The 14,394-nt window shown below is 58.2% G+C and overlaps 4 protein-coding genes across 4 annotated transcripts; all 4 read right to left on the bottom strand.

The window, feature by feature from the left end:
• Nucleotides 1-861: 861 nt before the first annotated feature.
• On the bottom strand, nt 862-2,790 carry JKF63_04298 (uncharacterized protein; the record flags this gene model as incomplete). Its single annotated transcript, XM_067900284.1, has 1 exon — nt 862-2,790. One exon carries the CDS (start codon nt 2,788-2,790, stop codon nt 862-864), a length of 1,929 nt encoding a protein of 642 aa, XP_067756468.1.
• A 1,181-nt stretch (nt 2,791-3,971) lies between these two features.
• On the bottom strand, nt 3,972-5,300 carry JKF63_04297 (uncharacterized protein; the record flags this gene model as incomplete). The annotated part of the gene is made up of 1 exon (XM_067900283.1): nt 3,972-5,300. One exon carries the CDS (start codon nt 5,298-5,300, stop codon nt 3,972-3,974), a length of 1,329 nt encoding a protein of 442 aa, XP_067756467.1.
• A 911-nt stretch (nt 5,301-6,211) lies between these two features.
• Nucleotides 6,212-6,895, bottom strand: JKF63_04296 (uncharacterized protein; the record flags this gene model as incomplete). Its single annotated transcript, XM_067900282.1, has 1 exon — nt 6,212-6,895. The coding sequence occupies one exon, from the start codon at nt 6,893-6,895 to the stop codon at nt 6,212-6,214; it is 684 nt and encodes a 227-aa protein (XP_067756466.1).
• A 614-nt stretch (nt 6,896-7,509) lies between these two features.
• JKF63_04295 (uncharacterized protein) lies at nt 7,510-10,281 on the bottom strand (the record flags this gene model as incomplete). The annotated part of the gene is made up of 1 exon (XM_067900281.1): nt 7,510-10,281. The coding sequence occupies one exon, from the start codon at nt 10,279-10,281 to the stop codon at nt 7,510-7,512; it is 2,772 nt and encodes a 923-aa protein (XP_067756465.1).
• Nucleotides 10,282-14,394: the final 4,113 nt, after the last annotated feature.

The raw sequence follows: 14,394 nt of genomic DNA, 5'->3' as shown, positions 1-14,394 counted from the left end.
CCGAGGAATGCAACTTCCTTTGAGGTGCCAGAAAAAGAGCGGGGCTGCCCGTCACCGCCACCTCATGCACGCAGACGCGTGCGTGCGCACATTCCCAAAACGCCTACTCGCTTCGCCTCGCCGAAGCGAAAGAGCACGCTTGGGGGAGGTCGGGGAAGAAGAAAGGATGAAGCCTGGCACAGTCATCACGAGCGGCGCAGGGGGGCCCCCCCCTACCGGCGGAAGCAGAACGAAAGCGTCGCGACTGCTGTGCCTTGGCATATCGCATGTCATCGCGTGGAAAGCAGAGTGGTGAGTGGGGAGGTCACTCCGATAGGTTCTAGCGCGCAATCTACGAGGAAAAACAAAAAAAAAGATGAGGGAAAAAGAAAAGAAAGCGAAAGGAAAAGATGAGTCCTTTGGGTGCGAAGAGGAGGTTGTGATGGTGGGGGGTGTAGTGGTGGTGGTAGAGGGGGGGGGGGTGGAGGGAAAGAGGGAGAGGAGGGGGGCGACCCCAATGTTGGCGTCATCACGATGACTCTCCGCAGGTTCCAGCCGCAGAAAGAGGAGGAAAACGAGCTTGGCGACAGCAGCGCCTGCGGCAACAAGAAAAAAAAAGCCGCTCTCGCACGGACCACGCGCGCCTCTCCTCCCCCCTCCCTCCCACCACCATCACCACCACCACCACCAATCACAACCTCACGGACGCGTGTATGCCTGATCATACTGGCATGCATTCAATGAAGCGGAATGTGACTCACGCTTTCTTTTTTTTTTGCCCCAGACACGCGTGAAGCCAGTCGCTCACCCTCCTCCCCTTGCGCGCCCCACCCTACCCCACACACACAGAGAAAATAAAAAATCGTGAATGCGGTAAGCTTTCTACGATGATGAGTGCTCTGTCACCGTTCGGAAAAGCGACACTACAGCGGCCTGCGGCAACTCACTGATCAACTCCCACACCTGTGGGTCACTGCGAACCATTGCGTTGAAGTTACTCGCCACGTAGCCGATGGCGCGCTCGTGTAACTCTGGTACTTGATGCTTCACTGCGAAAATGAGGAGGCGCAACGCATTTGTGTTAGTAAACGCCTCATCTGCCTCGCGCTTCAGGTGTCCGTCCATGATGAGCACTTGCTGCATCTTGAATATGATGGCGATGTCCTCCGCCGAGAAATCGCGTGCGGTGTCAAGGTGGCGACGGTATATCCCCACCAAGAGCTTATGCCAGCTGCGCAGCGAGAAGTCGAACTCATTAGTGGCAAACGACGGAAGTGGTCCTGGGCTATGTTGGTTCATTGCTTGCGAGAAGAGCACAGAGCGGCAGGCGAGTATGTAGCGGTGTGCATGCACTGCGTAGTTCTGCGGCCCCACTACCCACTCGTAGTCGCTGTACTCACCCGTCTCTGCTAGCCATGCAAGCTGCTTCCCCAGGGTGTTCTTCATGGTCGGGATCGGTGCGTTCGGCACTGGCTCTTTGCGGTAGAGAATCAGTGATAGACGGCGGAAGAGGTGGCCAGGCATCTCTTCGAACTGGCGATCTTGAATGAGAATATCGTAGTTGTCCAACAACACGTGCAAGTAAAGCGAAGTGAGCACCTCATCCGCGGCATTGTAGCGCGTCAGCACAATAGGCAGAATGTTCTCCGACGTGAGGAGCGGGCGGACGTAACGAATGCAAACCACACCGAGGTCATAGAATTCGCACGCCGCCGCGAGTAGATACAAGTCCAACAGTGACTCCGGGGGCAACACGCCCGACTCAGGGTACTCCTCCGTGTACACATACCGCAGAAAGGCTGTGAAGACGTCGAGGGGAACCGCAATGGCGACGATGCAGCCGGCTTGCAACGGTAGCATCTGCTCGGGAAGCAGCGGCTGCATGCGCGCTCCAATCACGCAGCGGTGAGCCTTGACGCGGACACCCTGAACATCAAAACTCATGTCGCACAGGCTTTCCAGGTGTTCGAACGGGTAGGTGAGCGTTGCGCGCACAACGGCACCCCCGGCGGTTCGACCACCGCCACCGCTAAGAGCGAAGGCGCTGTCTAAAGTTGCCACCTGACCTCCGTTCGGATCGTCGTAGAATACGCGAGGCTGCCTCACCGAAACACTTCCACCACGTCGGTCCACACTGCCCTCCATCGGGATGAGCACACCCGCGGCTGGTCGGCCAGGCGACGACGCTCTACTGTACAGTCCGACTGGTAGGCCACTGCCACGGCCACCAACAGGTCGGGCGCTAGGACCTCGGCTTGGCGATATCCGTTGACCATTCATCCCCACACTGCCAGCGCCAATGATGCTGCGGGTCGGAGTAACCGAACGCGTCGCGCTGCGCACTGGCGGGGCCCGATCGTTGTTGCCACTATTCTCCACCTGCAGCACTACCTCGAAGTCCACGCAGCGGGTGCCCGTCTCCTGCACCGTATACACGAATCCGTTGTCCGGATGCAACAGCTGCTCCATGACAATAAACTGATGAAGCCCCCAGGCACTTCCCGCCTTCTTGAAGGTGCAGTTGAACGTCTTGCTGCGCGACTGCAGCGGATCACGCATGCTGACGGCGGTGAGCTTAAAGTGGACAGAGATAGCACCCGGTGTGCAACTCTGCAGGTGCAGCGCCAGGAAGCGCTGGCCCTCAGCGACTCGCTCTTGGATGTGGAAGCGCCAGAACCACCCACCGACGTTGAACTGGGCGCTGTAGCGTGAACCCTCGTACTGGAGCTCGCGGAGCACGCTCACTGGAACGCGGTAGCGATAGCGTGCGCTACCTTCGGAGAAGATCTCCACTGCATCTACGGACTCCATTCTCATGCTCTAGGAAGGACAGCAGGACAGTAGTCTAGCCGATGCCGCCTGCGGTGTGAACCGTGTTCTCAAACGAGAGGAAAAGGGGGGGGGCGATGAACGCAGCGGGGGAGGGGACACAGGCCCCCTTTTCTGTGTGTCTCGCTCCCTGTGTGCGACAGCAATGGTTGCCTCTCGGGGGGATCTATTATAAGCGTAGCCAACGCACCGCTGGAAGTGATTTGGGTGTTGCAAGTCAGTGCAACGATGTGTGTGTGTGGGGGGGGGGGGGGGGTTATAATATTTTATACACGGCTTGCTATGAAAGACACGCCTATCGATGGAAAAAATGGGTGCACACGACACTCGCCGAAACCCCCAAAATCTCCTGGGCGACTTGTCGTCGTCGTAGGTGAGTACTGCGTAAAACGCAAACACTGCAGCCGAAGAATCCACAGGAAAGGAGATGAGTGGAGTAGTCGAGAAAAGTGAATAGAGAGAGGGGGGAGGGGAGGAGACAAACGAGCTGAGTGCAAGTCGACAATCGCGATGTGCGCCTGGGGGGGGGGGGGGTTAGCTGCTGTCGTATCCCTCCTTATGCCCCCCCCACCACACTCCTCTGCTTCCCGCCTTCCCGATGACAACAGCTCTGCCCATGACGTCGACACACAGACACACGCACATCTCACATACGCCCCAGGAAGGGGAAGGGGGGGACAAAAAAGGAGAACGACGTGCGCCGCCTGCCTTGAGACCCAAACCCATCACAGGCCGTGGCGCCCCTCCTCCCCCCCCCCCTCTCCCACCGTTCTGTCCGGTAGTGCGTGAAAACAGGCGCGGTGTTTGCAGCAGGATGCACGTGAGAGGGCGCTGTAGTACAGCGCCTGAGGGTGTGACGACGAACGTACACAACACAAAAATGACAGAGAAGAAATCACAAGACAGATGCGAAAGGAGTCTAACGTGGTGCTCAGAGAGAGATGACAGATAACGAGGGACAGGAGTACGGATGGTGGGGTCCGAAAAAAAAGGGGGAGGGGGCAGAGGTGTCAACACGGCATCAACTATGGGAAGGGGAAAGAGAAATCCATCACGCCGTAAATGACTGGGGCGGTTCTTCTTCAACAGCTTCTGCCTCGCAGCGCCTCTGTCCACCCACGTCATCGTCTCCTCTATACCCCTTGCAAGAGTAATCCTACCCCCTACAATGTGTCATCGGGAAACAGCACATCGGCGTGCTCCTCGATCAGAGCTTTAGTCGTCTCTAAACGCATCAGCAGGTTTTTATACGTTCCCTTCTGCGATTTGACGTCGATCCACTCCTGCAGCTCCTCCACACGACTCTTGTAGTCCGCCTGCCCAGCCGCTGAGTCATACTGCGGGAAAGTCAACACGGTCGCCGTGAGAGACGACTGCAATTCCGCGCTCAAGGCCTCGGCGTGAGGCCTCACGCAATCCTCACGCACTGTGAAGTCGGTCAAGTGTGTACACACGATATCGTGTGCATCATGCTCCTTGAGAACACTCTCGCACGTCGTCAGAAGCCGCCTGGCCTCCGGATCCCCGTTGTCATCTGCAAGAAATCCCTGCGCGAGCAAGAGTAGGCGACGAAGCTGCAGCGACATGGTTTGGGTCCACTTCGCACAGTGCTGCTCCACCGAACTGTTCGCGTGCGCTTGAGAGGCGGCGTTTTGTAGTTTACGGTAGGTCTCCAGCGCCAGCATAATCCACTCTCGGTTCACGTCCTGAAGTGCGTCCTGCACCCGCACGATGTCCATGAGTGGTTCACTCTGCTCCATCAACACAAGAAAGTTGCTATCCATCACGGGAACGTTGGAGTGAAAAGAGTCGGTGAACTCGATGAGATCCTCTAGGGTCGTCAGCTCAGCCAGAGTTTCGCGCTGCTTGCGGCACCACTCCCGCAGTTGCTGTTGGCTGTCCATGAAGCCCTCGACAAACTCCTCGTTCGAGGAGCTGCGGCGATAGCGCTCGCGGCCCACAAGCGTGCGAGCCTGTAGCTGCAAGCGGCACACCTCATCCAGTGCGTCGTAGAGGATCGCAGTCGGGGGCAGTGTGTTCGCATTTGCCGACTCCCGCTCAGGTTTTTTCAAGGCACGAACTGACGACTCGGCAGAAGCGAAAAACGTCGTCCAGGTGTCGAGCCAGCAGGAGACGGTGCTCAACTCAGCCAACTTGAAGTCCTCGGCAGAATAAGACAGGAGAAACGAGAGGATCTCCTTGCGCACGCCGAACTCCTTCAGAAGCGATGCCCACTCCCTACAGTACTGCTCCTGTTCACTCACAGAGGGATCAGAGGGCAGCGAAGAGCTCTGCCGACGCAGCTCTTCGATCTCCTCTCGCAACCGAGCCGCCTCCTGCTGCGCCGCCGTGGCGCGCTCGTCGGCCTCCAGCTTGTTGCGCAGCTGCTGCTCCACGAACACCAGCTGTCCCGATACGAGGGCATCGTAGTTCTCCTTGGTCGGCGCCTCAAGAGCCGACGCCTGTAAACGCTGCACCTCCGAGAGGAGCATGGGTGGTGCGAAAGTAAAAGCCGTGCGACAAGCACTCGCAGGGAGAAGCACGTGCTAGCAGATACGCACCCGCACACGTACAAAGCACTGCGGAAGAAGTGATTGTGCTGACGACTTACGAGGGTATAGCCACAAGTGCACTTGCAAAAATGCGAATGTTCTCTTTTTGCCGTGTGTGTGTGTGTGCGTGTGTGTGTTGCATTGGAGAGGCGCTCAGGGGCAGTGGTGTGAGGCCCGGGGGGAGGTGGAGATGTGCGAAACGCGCAATGCACACGTAGTACCACGTTCGATAGAGAATGGAGTGTATGAATACATCAAAATATACATATACATACATACGCATAGGTAAATATCGAAACGAAAGAGGGAAGGAGAGAAAGTGTGAGAGGGAGAAGGAGGGGGGGGGGGGTACCACAAGCGCACGGAGCGTAGCAGACGACAGGGGGGGAGGGAGGAGGGTGCTCTCCCTAAAAAGCGGCCCCAATATTGGTGGCAAATAATGTGAAGGTGGTGGGGGCCTTCCAGTGTGTGTGTGTGTGTGGGGGGGGGGGAGACTGAGCTCCGGCGCAGTAAGACCACATGCGCTTGTGAGTAGGGGAGGGGAGGTGGAGAGGGACTCGCAAGGCACGAGTCTGTGCGACGCGTCATGGCGGTGAACGTGTCAGGGAACTGTAGTGGCCGCACTCTGTATCCACTCTGCCTTGGCTCCTCCTCGCTCCTTGCACCCTCTTTGTGATGTCCTTCCCTCCCTCTCCCCCTACCCTAAACAAAAACAGCAGAGAAGCATCAGCCTCCTCTCGTTCTCCGTGTCCCTCCGCCGCCACCACTATCCTTTTTTTTTTGCAACCCGCTGAATGTTAAGTTTCACTTTTGCAATAATCCCAGACGGTGATACGCCGCCGATGCGCCAACTACAGTGGTGTGTCCGCAGAGTTGACCACGAGGAGGTCGTACCAGCTACTGAACCTGCCACTGTCCTTGAAAATGTACTCCAGGGACTGCATCATGGATGACTGCAGCTTGTCAGGCGAGTACATCAGGAACATGATCGCCAAAGACCACAGGCAGCCCATGTACAGGCGGTAGGCCACTGGAGGAACGGACAGGCCGTACTTTGAGACGAGCAAATGGTAGACAGCGCATATGATGCGAGCGAGCATATACATCATCATCTGTATGTGGACGCCGTTACTCGGGTCCCCCCAGAAGATAGAGCCCACCATAAACCCCGCCAAGGCGTTGTGCCACATGTGTGTCGCACCTTGAAGGCGGCGCAGGAGTCCGCGCACAATGGCGAAGGTGACCGCGCTGTACCCGAGACCGAACGCATGCATCCTGGTCACCTTAAGGATCTTGGCGGGCATCGAGCTATAGGGCGACTTGCTCCACACCAAGTTCAGTACGAGAGCGTGGGGAGCGCGGACACGTGCCCCATACACAACACCGTTGCGGAACCCCTTGAGCGCCGTAAAAAACACATCGAAGTTGCCGGAGGCAATCATGCGGTTGATATGCTCCAAAACAGCGCCGTGGGGGCCGGAGAAACACGGCACCGTGTGCCGTACCGGTGTGGATGTAGGCAGAACGGCGGTCATGGCAATGTCCACCAGAAGTAAAGAGCGGCTGCTAGACCGAAGGCGGAGAGTCGGTGGACAAGCGTCACTGCTAGTAGAAGACGCCACTCGGAGCGATAAAAAGGGGGGAGGCGCGGGGAATTACTGCGCTAGCGAAGATGAAAACTCACCTGGTAGCTGTGAAGTCGCGAGACACCAACGCAGACAAACAGACACAGTGAAGGGGGAAGCGTGCAGATGAACATCTGTCACACGCGTGTTCGTCGTGACCCATCACGAGAAATGTGTGGAAGCAGGAGCAGCAGAGGGAGCGGGTGCCATGAAGGAGGCAGGCGGTGATGATGATTAGTGGGGAGGGGGGGGGGGCGAAGAAAATCGGATTAACAGAACAGCGTTGATTTAGAAAACGAAGAGGGGGGGAGATGCAGTAGACCGCGTAAGGGCGGCAACTAGGTGAACTCGTAGTGCTGCGCCTGCCGCGGCATAGGCGGGACTTCCCCTCCAAGGAAGACATGCACCCGTGCGCGGGGAGGAGAAGGGGGGGAGGGGAGGGGAAGGAAAAACTGTCACACTTTCTGCTCAGCTGGCAGCCGCTCATGCGGTAACCCCCTTTCTCTAGTTCTTGCTCTTTCCTCTCAAGACGGCAACGACGCCTCCACCACACAAGACACCTGTAATGCAGCATCCCCGCGCACCCAAAAGGACGACTGATGGCAACGGGGGCAACAGGGGTACACCTTCCACCCTTTCGCCTCCTCGCCGCCGATGACAAACGTTTTGTAGTGGCAGTGTTCGCACTTGATGTACTTCTTCAGTGCCGTCTTCAGCTCCATGCGATGATGCTGCTCTACGCAGGTTGTTGGCGGCTGACCATACCAGCAGCGGCACGCATAGCAGTAGTGCGCCTTGATCTGCTGCTCCGTAATCGCCTCTAGCGCCTCCAGTGCCTTTTCTTTGGTGATCTGCTTGTCAACAAAGTTGAGCAAGCGCTGCCGGTCGGCTTCGCTACGCAGGTGATCTTGTGCGCTGTGAAGGCTATCCGCCACCGATCCAAGCAGCGTGAGTGCCGTCTCTGCACCCTCATCCGAGTCGCATAATCGCGCCGACGCATTCCTGGGCGCCTTTGAAATCAGCTCCGTGCAAGTGGTCGACCCCCCCGCGAGATCTCTTGCGGCCTTGGTCGCCGCACGCAATAACGCGCACTGCGACGCAGAGGCGCCGGCACCGGTGGCGGGGGCCCCTGGAATGACGACGTTGTGGCGGTAAGTTCTCTGTCGCGGCGACGCGATGACGGCGTGGGTGGCGCCATGGCTTTGAAGAGGTGTAAAAGGAGCGGATGCGCCGCGATGGAGCGGCTGGAACTGCCGCCGCAGTGCCTCCACTCGGCTACCATCCGCTCCGCCTCCCGGGGCCTCGGAGGCGTTGTGGGACATTGAGGCGATGGGCGCAGGCAACGACGTAGAGTAAGAGGCGGTGGATGTCACCAGACCTGAGAGGGGGGCCGGTGAAGAGCACAACGGCGCCTCCGCACGCGCACGCTTTAGTGCGCCAGAGGTCGACGGTGTTCTAGTGCTCTTGCCAGCTGTAGCGATTTGGGCGCTACGATTCTGGACTCCAAGAACCACATCGCGAGAGTCAGCCCTGGTACTGCCGCCAGGGTCAGTGTGCGCGTCGTTGGGCATCCCTTCCATTACAGCACTAGCGGTGTGCGCGCCACGCAGTGATGACCGCAGCAGCTTTTCCTCCTCGACGTGAACCGCCTGCTGCCGGGCGGCCTCCAACACATCACGGCCACGTGATGTGACGCCAAGTTTCTGCGCCGAGGGGTAGCTCGCGGCGGGCTGCAGACCCACCTGCTGCCGCAATGCCAAGGGTGCACCAGCCTGCACACCGCCATAGACACCGGAAGCGGCACAGTTCACGCCGCTGCGGAGAGCCGCATCCTCGACCGGAAGCCCACTGGCGCCGCGCACGGCAAAAAACGTCGTTTGTCGGAGCATCTGCTGGGAGGCAGCCAGCCTGCTGTTCACCACTGGGCCACTCAGTCGTGATGCACCACTGCCGCTGCCTGTAGGGTGATGACCTGCGCACCTGGATGCGATTCTGCCTGGAGCCAGAACGGCGAGGCGGTGCTGTGACTCAGCAAGGGTGCGGTGCGTAGTGAGGGCACCAGCCCGCATAACTGCAGGTGGCTCCGAAGATGGTGCACCCACACCACGCGTACGCTGCCTCGAGTTTTGATCCTGTCCTACAGCGCCGCCGCTGCGCGCGGACCGGCGAAGGTCTGCGACATGGTAAACACAGTGCGGCGACCGCTGGGTGTTCACCATGGCGTGGCAACGCTCCTTCGACTTGTACGACACGGACGCGCATGTGCCGAGGTCGGCTGCGAACCCCAACTGACGCACAGCCTCGCCATCTGCGACACGCAAAAAAGCCTCGTCGGTCTTCTGTTTGGGTGCAGGCCTTTTCTGTGCGCACCGTCCAACGTTGCTAAGAGCCACGACGGAGCCAGTCACCAGACGACTGTAGAGAAGATCAAATGCGCTGCCGCAGAGCAAAAAATTGAGCTCCGTTTCAGGGGATGGCGAGATACTCTCCAAATTCCACAGGGTCAATACTGCATAGCGGGAGGAGCGGGAAGCCGTCGTGCTCTGCTTCGGATCCGACCTCCGCGTCACAACACCGACGCAAGTGCGGCCCACCACCCCATCGCTGCGGCACAACATGCTTCGAAAGACGTCAAACGAAGCGAATGGAAACTCCGCCAATCGCACGCTGAATTGCTCGAAGCTGACAGTGGCACGGCGAATGCGGATGCGGCTGAGCGTCTCCGTAAACATCGCCGACGGCGGAGGTGCGGCTGTTTTCCCTGAGACCGCATCCTCTCTGGGTGCAGTGCCCATCTCTGCGCCGACTGGTAACCGCAGTCCGTCCCCCCCTCCATGCAAAGCTGTAGATATTGGGGCAGCATTGATTACCGTGATGCCGCCACTCCCACTTCCCTGTAGAGGCGAAGGGTTTGCACAGATGCTGCGTGGTACTCGAGATGCCGCGCGGTGCTCGTGGGGTGAGAATGACTGTGGCAAAGTCCCTGGTGAGACGAGAGGACCCGATGCTGTGTTCGTGGGAGGGGGCGCAGGAGATGCCGGGGACAATGTGCACGCAGACGGGAGTGGAGTTGACACCGCTAGTGCTGCAGAAGAGCGAGCACGAATGGATGGGGTGAGATCATCGCCTGTAGCAGTGAGGCGCTTCTCTGGTGTCACCGAGGCCAGCGTGTCGGTCCGCGTATCAGGGGCAATCACCGACGGAGCAGGTGGACCCCCAGACTCCGGCAAAGCCTCGACTGCCGGGGTCAAGGACGATACATCGTCGTTGAAGATGTCGAAGAGGTCTTCGCTCATCCCGTCGACGCTCAAATACAGGGCAGTTCCTCACGAGGGGTAGCGGCGAACATACAAAGAGGCGCACCCAGAGACGTGCACGCGCTCAAGGATGACGAGCCCCTCCTCCCCCCCCACTCTTTGTTTTTCGATGAGCTTTTTTTTTAGGATATTGCCCAGATGCCCTTTCTCTGTCTCTTATACATGAGCGAGTGGAAAGCGCGCTCGGCCTCTGATCCAAGGGGAATCCTATGATGGGCGTGTGTGCTTCCGTTATCTCTATAAGTCGAACGAGCAGAGGGCCCGGTCGCTTCACACCTTCGACACCACTTCTCTCTCACCGATTGATGGATGAACAAAATGTAAAAGGAGTGGGGCGTGCCGGTAGCCGGGCATGTCTTCACCCTATTCGAAGCTCTCCTCCTCCCGACGGGTAAAGAAGGGTCAAAATATGCGTGTGTGTGTGAGGGAGAACGCGTAACTGCGAAGGCGGCGAAAACACCCACAGACACCTACGCGCAGAGACACACCGTTAGGGGGGATGGGGGGGAGGACAGAGGTGAGGCTCGTCGTTTTTTTTGTTTTAAATATATATGAGAGGAGCGTGGCGGCTCTGGGGTGACGGGGATGTGAGAAGAAGTGCGTGAAGGTGCGGAAGCTGCAGGAATCAGATGTTCATTGGGGCCATAAGCGCTCGGGGGCCAGTGCGGTGCCGTTCGGAATGGAAGGCGACGGGTGCAACGACTGCAGAGACGCCGGGATAGGCGCCCCCTTATGGCCCCAGCGACCTTCCCCTCTTGAGTAGACCGATAGTTTTGAAGACAAGGCTGCAGGTCTGCACTATTGGTTGGCTGGACACACCCCTGAGGGAGGCTCGGTAGCACAGCGCGTCGCTGTAGAACCGACAGCTAGTGAAGAGTGGGAAGAGAGCTACCCCTTCTTGTCTCCTCCACAGTCACCTGCTTTATCACATACGATGCGACGATCCCCTCTCTCGCATACCAAGGGAGGGGTCGCAACGTCACTTGTAGGTTGTGTGTGTGTGTGTGTGTGTGTGTGTGTGTTTCGGTTCCACCACGCCACACCAACCCCCCTCCCCCAACACACACACACACACACAGAGATAGGGAAATCAGACTTTTCCTTTCCCCCTACCGGTAGCTGTTCTTTCCTAGAGTGTTCACGGGTGGTGACTAGTGTAATAAACAAAACGTACGCTGTACATGGAAAGAGACGACACAAAACAAATGACAGCCTCAAGAAAACAGGAAGGCCCACGATCTGTGGTGACACCAAGTGACAATATATACACATGCACACACATACATACATGCATATATATATTTATATATAGATGAGAAAGTCACGCATACACATACACATATACATACATATGCATACAAGGCTAGCTGAGGAAGCCATGTGCAGAATCGCTAAGACATACATACATGGCGCACTCGCGGTATACCACCTCCTCCTTTATCTTTCTGCGTCCCTCCACCCAACACCGAACCGCCGCCCACAAACGGCTCCTGCAGAGGCAATGAAAAGGGGAGGGAGGGAGGGGGTTAGAGGAGGAGGAGGGAGGAGAGGGGGTGAGGGGAGTCGAATCACCACCTCACCCATCATCAACGGTATTCATTGCGCACGATTGGATAGAAAAATGATGAACAACGATAGACGAGAGAGAGAGAAGGGGGAGTCTTCCGAATGGGCAAGGGGTCAATCAACACATGAGGCACAGACGCTAATCACCTCACCCCCCCCCTCCACATCGCTGCCCTACAACAGAGGCACACAAACACTCATATATATGTAGATATACACGTATATGTGTCTGTGGCCCCAGGCACCGGCACGCACACCTACACACCAAGCGCGCCGAAGCCAGGGGCCACAGACAGATACACGCACACACAAACAAAACAAAACAAATAGAACAAGAGAGAACAGAACGATGTCCTGTCTGGAATTCGATACACGAGGTGGCGTTGGTAGTGCTAAAAATCGTGGGGTGGCCGCCGTGGGTTTACATTGTACATGTCTGTGTGCACACGACAACGCGCACCTTCCCCCCCCCCCCCCAGCCACATCATCTTGCTCACCGCCTCAAATTCAGAATATTACATCATTTCAACTTTTTTGAAGACAAAGTAAAATTTAAAAAAGGGAGGAAGGGAGGGGGAAGGAGGCCCCTCAGTTCTCTTCCCCTTCTCCCCCTCCCCCTCCCCTTCTCCCCCCCGCCCCGCTTCTCTTCGAATGCAGAACGCACAGGCCTCTTGTATGAGGCGGCATGAAAGGCAAGGCGTGGCACACGACATAGAGATGAAGTGTGTTTACAATGCCAAGGACCATGCACACGCACACGAGCACGCAGACCCGCGCCCACGAATCACCTCTGCCAGAAGGTGACCCATGCGCACGGAACCCATGCACGCGAACTGCACATGCGTACACCCGGACCAGGAAGAGGCATCTGCAACCCAGGGATGCCCCCTCCCCCTTTTTACCGGGAGGGGAGGGGGGGGGGGAAGAGGGGGAAGAAAGTGAAGTGGTACAAAAAGCAAACAACACCTCTGTTTGGACGGGAAGGCACGACACCTTTAGAGACAGCGAATATCCACGCATGGTGCCACCAAGCAGTAGACCAAGAGGATGAAACACGCTCAGGCAGATACACATACCTGCGGGCTCTACTGCTGTTACACGGAGGAGGGGGGGGGGGCAGGGGAGGGTCTACAAAGTCTTCGCTAGCTGAGGGAGGAAGCTGCCTGGTGATGTTGATCCTTCACGGGCCGTCCCAGTCGCTGCCCGCTTGACCGCCGTGCTGCCTGATCGCTCACCGGAAGGGGCAGATGAAGAGCGGCTACGGTTTTTGGATTTGCGCTTTTTTGAGCCGCTTCGAGACCCCCCAGACCCGCCCCGCTTCTTCGAACGGCCTGCGCTATGGCCTTTCCGCTTTCCGCCCGATTTGCGACCCCGACCGGCCCGGCTGGTGCCAGTTGGCCGACGAGAAGTCGACGAGCGTGGTGGAGCGGGAAAGCGTGACACAGCCGTTGGGATATCAGCAAAGTCGTCACCGCCGGACGCGATGTCATCCTCGGTCAGAATGGCACGAGGGCCGTGGAACAGGACCACCTCAGCCAGTGGTGCGGCACTCTCCGCCGAGTTGGAGTTTGCATCGCCACTGTCCTCATGCCGGGAAACGGTGTGATCATCCTCCGACTTGGTTCGAAAAAGAAGAATCGGGTTGCGGAAGCTGACGCCGTCGGGGTTCTCTGCGACGACCTGCACCGTGTACGTTGTGGATGGCGTCAAGTGTGTCAGGGTGTACGAGGGTCGTTGGACCGTCGTTAGCAGCACAGGATAAGGCTGGTCTGTCGTGTTCGCCAAGTACACACGATAGATGGGGCGCGTGTAGCGTCCCGTGGCGGCCTCAGACGGCTTCGGTGGCGGAAGCCACTCAAGCGTGGCCGCATTCTGAGACAACATCACGAGATGTGGATCCACCACGCCTTCCGGGGGGGTGCCGCTGGACACCGCGACTGCCTCCGAGTAGTCGCTGTACGGTCCGAGATGACCCAATCGTATCGCAGCGCCTGCGTTGGAGTCCGCACTCGGCGCAGATGCTGGCGGTATGCGCCGTGCGCACTTCACACGACACCGCATGCGGGAAAGCAGCCCGCTGATGCGCACAGCGCAGACGTTGGTGTCCTCGACTGTGTCTATGACCTGCCAGCCAGCGCCCGTGGGGACGGTTGCGGCACCACTCGTGGCGCCTCCCCCACCAGCCTTGCGCGCACTCGCGCCACCGCCGCTGCTGCTGGTGGCGTTCCCGACCGGCACCGGCCCATCGGCATGCACAAAGCACTGCTCAACAACGTAGTGGTAACACCCACGCGGCACGGTGGCCCCGGTATCGTCAAGCGACTCCCCGGGTGTGACCCACTGTAGGGTGCAGAACTGTGCATTCACGCGCCGCAGCGTAACCTGCGCTGGGGCCACTGGCGGTGTCACAAGCCGCACCTCCACCGGCGCCCCCCAGTACCCGAATAGGTCCATTGCACGAATTCGTGCCACGTATGTCGTGTCTGGTGTCAACCCCTCAATGCGCTCGTGCATTGAGAAGGTAGA

Source organism: Porcisia hertigi, chromosome 26 (assembly GCF_017918235.1).
Source record: "Porcisia hertigi strain C119 chromosome 26, whole genome shotgun sequence".
In the NCBI taxonomy this organism is placed as follows: Eukaryota; Euglenozoa; class Kinetoplastea; order Trypanosomatida; family Trypanosomatidae; genus Porcisia; species Porcisia hertigi.
The sequence above is the reverse complement of the archived record's forward strand: the minus strand, read 5'-3'. Positions and strand labels throughout refer to the sequence as shown.